At 45.7% G+C, this 1,890-nt stretch overlaps 1 protein-coding gene across 1 annotated transcript; it reads left to right on the top strand.

Annotated features, from left to right (window-relative positions):
- The first annotated feature begins 892 nt into the window (after positions 1–892).
- On the top strand, positions 893–1,890 carry LOC143285689 (AP-5 complex subunit sigma-1-like). Its single transcript, XM_076593090.1, has one exon. It carries the CDS (start codon positions 1,070–1,072, stop codon positions 1,718–1,720), a length of 651 nt encoding a protein of 216 aa, XP_076449205.1. The 5' UTR covers positions 893–1,069; the 3' UTR covers positions 1,721–1,890.

The raw sequence follows: 1,890 nt of genomic DNA on the forward strand, positions 1-1,890 counted from the left end.
CACATACATACTTACACGCACACATATATATACGTACATACATACATACACACATGCTTACATACTTACACACACACACACACACAGACACAGACACACACACACACACACACACACACATATATATATATATATATATATATATATATATATACATACATACATACATACATACTCACACACACATACACACTAACACATACAAACACACATATACATACATACACATATACTTACACTAACACACACACACACACACACACACACACAGTGGCACACAGTCGCTGGCACACACACACACACACACGCCCGCGCGCGCGCTTGCACACACACACACACACACACACACACACACACACACACACACCATTCTCTCGCGCACTCTCTTACCCACTCTATCTCACTGACATTCTCTCCTTTCACAACCTCTCTCACTCACCCATGATCGCTCTCCTTCACCCTCACACTCAATCAGTTTCTCTACTCGTTTACTCTCAAATTTCAGTCTCTCATTCACTCTTTCACACTCTCACTCACTCGCACTCTCTTCCAACTTTTCACTCTCACACTTACTCACTCACTTTCTTACTTGCTCTCTCTCTCTCTCACTCACTCTCTCTCCTTATCACTCACCGACTCTCACACTCACTCTCATTTTCTCTCAATCTTTTTCACATCTCTCTCTCTCTCCTCTCCCTCTTTCTCTCGGCACTCACTCCCACTCTCTCATTCTATTCCACTCTCTCTCTCTCTCTCTCCCCCCCCCCCCCCTCTCTCTCTCTTACTCGTACTCACTTTCGAACCAGTCCATAAAAATCCCGGGATAAAATCATGCGGGTGGCACATTGAAGATATTACACCTGTTTGGGACCTCGATGCTACATGCCAATAAATTGTGGTAAATAGACGGATAAGGTGGCGGCAAAGTTATTCCCCTTCAATGAAGGGAAACCACTCTTGAAGACATACACTTTCACTCACGCCCACACGAGGCTATTTCGATACTTTTTGTGAGATTCTCTCTGGATTTTGCTGATTGTGGTAGCGTGTTTTTGCCTTCTCAGTGGAAATGGTTCTCGCATTCGTCATTACCACGTTAACAGGGGACAAACCCGTTGTTTTATATCACCAAATTTACGGACGAATCACCAACATGTCTTGTGGCGAGGGTCGGACCAACACAGAACAAAACAAAGTGGAGGACAGTGACAGAGAACGTCAGTGTAAACTGAACAAGCAGCACATCACACGTGTGGCAGAACGCGTGCACTCGGAATACCAGTTCAGGCGTGAAGCGAACAGTCTGACGCAAGAAGAAGACATCCAGCGGCTCAACAATGATGACACGCTGCCAGACTTTGAAATGGGGCACTTTCGTGTGCAGACTCCTGCGATTTCAAGCGCAGGAGACCCAGACAAAGAGTACGTGAAGACTTTTCAGCATGTGACGTGGATGGGAGCAGCACTGGCTGGATTCATCCTGCTGTGTGAGTCTTGCGAGAATCGGGTGCTGTGTGGGCAGGTGTTGAAGCTGATAGTTCGTTTCCTTCAGGAGCACGTGCGTGTTCTGAACCATCCGTCAGAAATCGTCAACAGACTCGAACGTGTTTCTGAGGTTCTCGAGAGAGTACTGCCTGATGGGAACCTGCTGTTCATGAACCACAGAGTCGTCAGACAAATTGAGAAAGAACTTGAAACTGTCATGAAAGCGTCTGCTTGAATTACAAATGGTAGCATGGTATGGTTAGTAGCTTACTCAGTTTCTGATAGTCTTACGTGATAAATGACTCCTTTTTTGGGTGCTGTGATGAACATGGGTGTGGTTGTGTATAGGGGATTCTGGATGAGCAGTATGTGAGAAGTGGAGTGAAACAGTGCAGATAATGGACA

The sequence above is a fragment of the Babylonia areolata genome, chromosome 9 (assembly GCF_041734735.1).
Source record: "Babylonia areolata isolate BAREFJ2019XMU chromosome 9, ASM4173473v1, whole genome shotgun sequence".
Lineage (NCBI taxonomy): Eukaryota > Metazoa > Mollusca > Gastropoda > Neogastropoda > Buccinidae > Babylonia > Babylonia areolata.

Excerpts from the sequence above, each read along its gene's own strand:
- LOC143285689 (XM_076593090.1), top strand. The coding sequence starts at position 1,070 with ATGGTTCTCGCATTCGTCATTACCACGTTAACAGGGGACAAACCCGTT.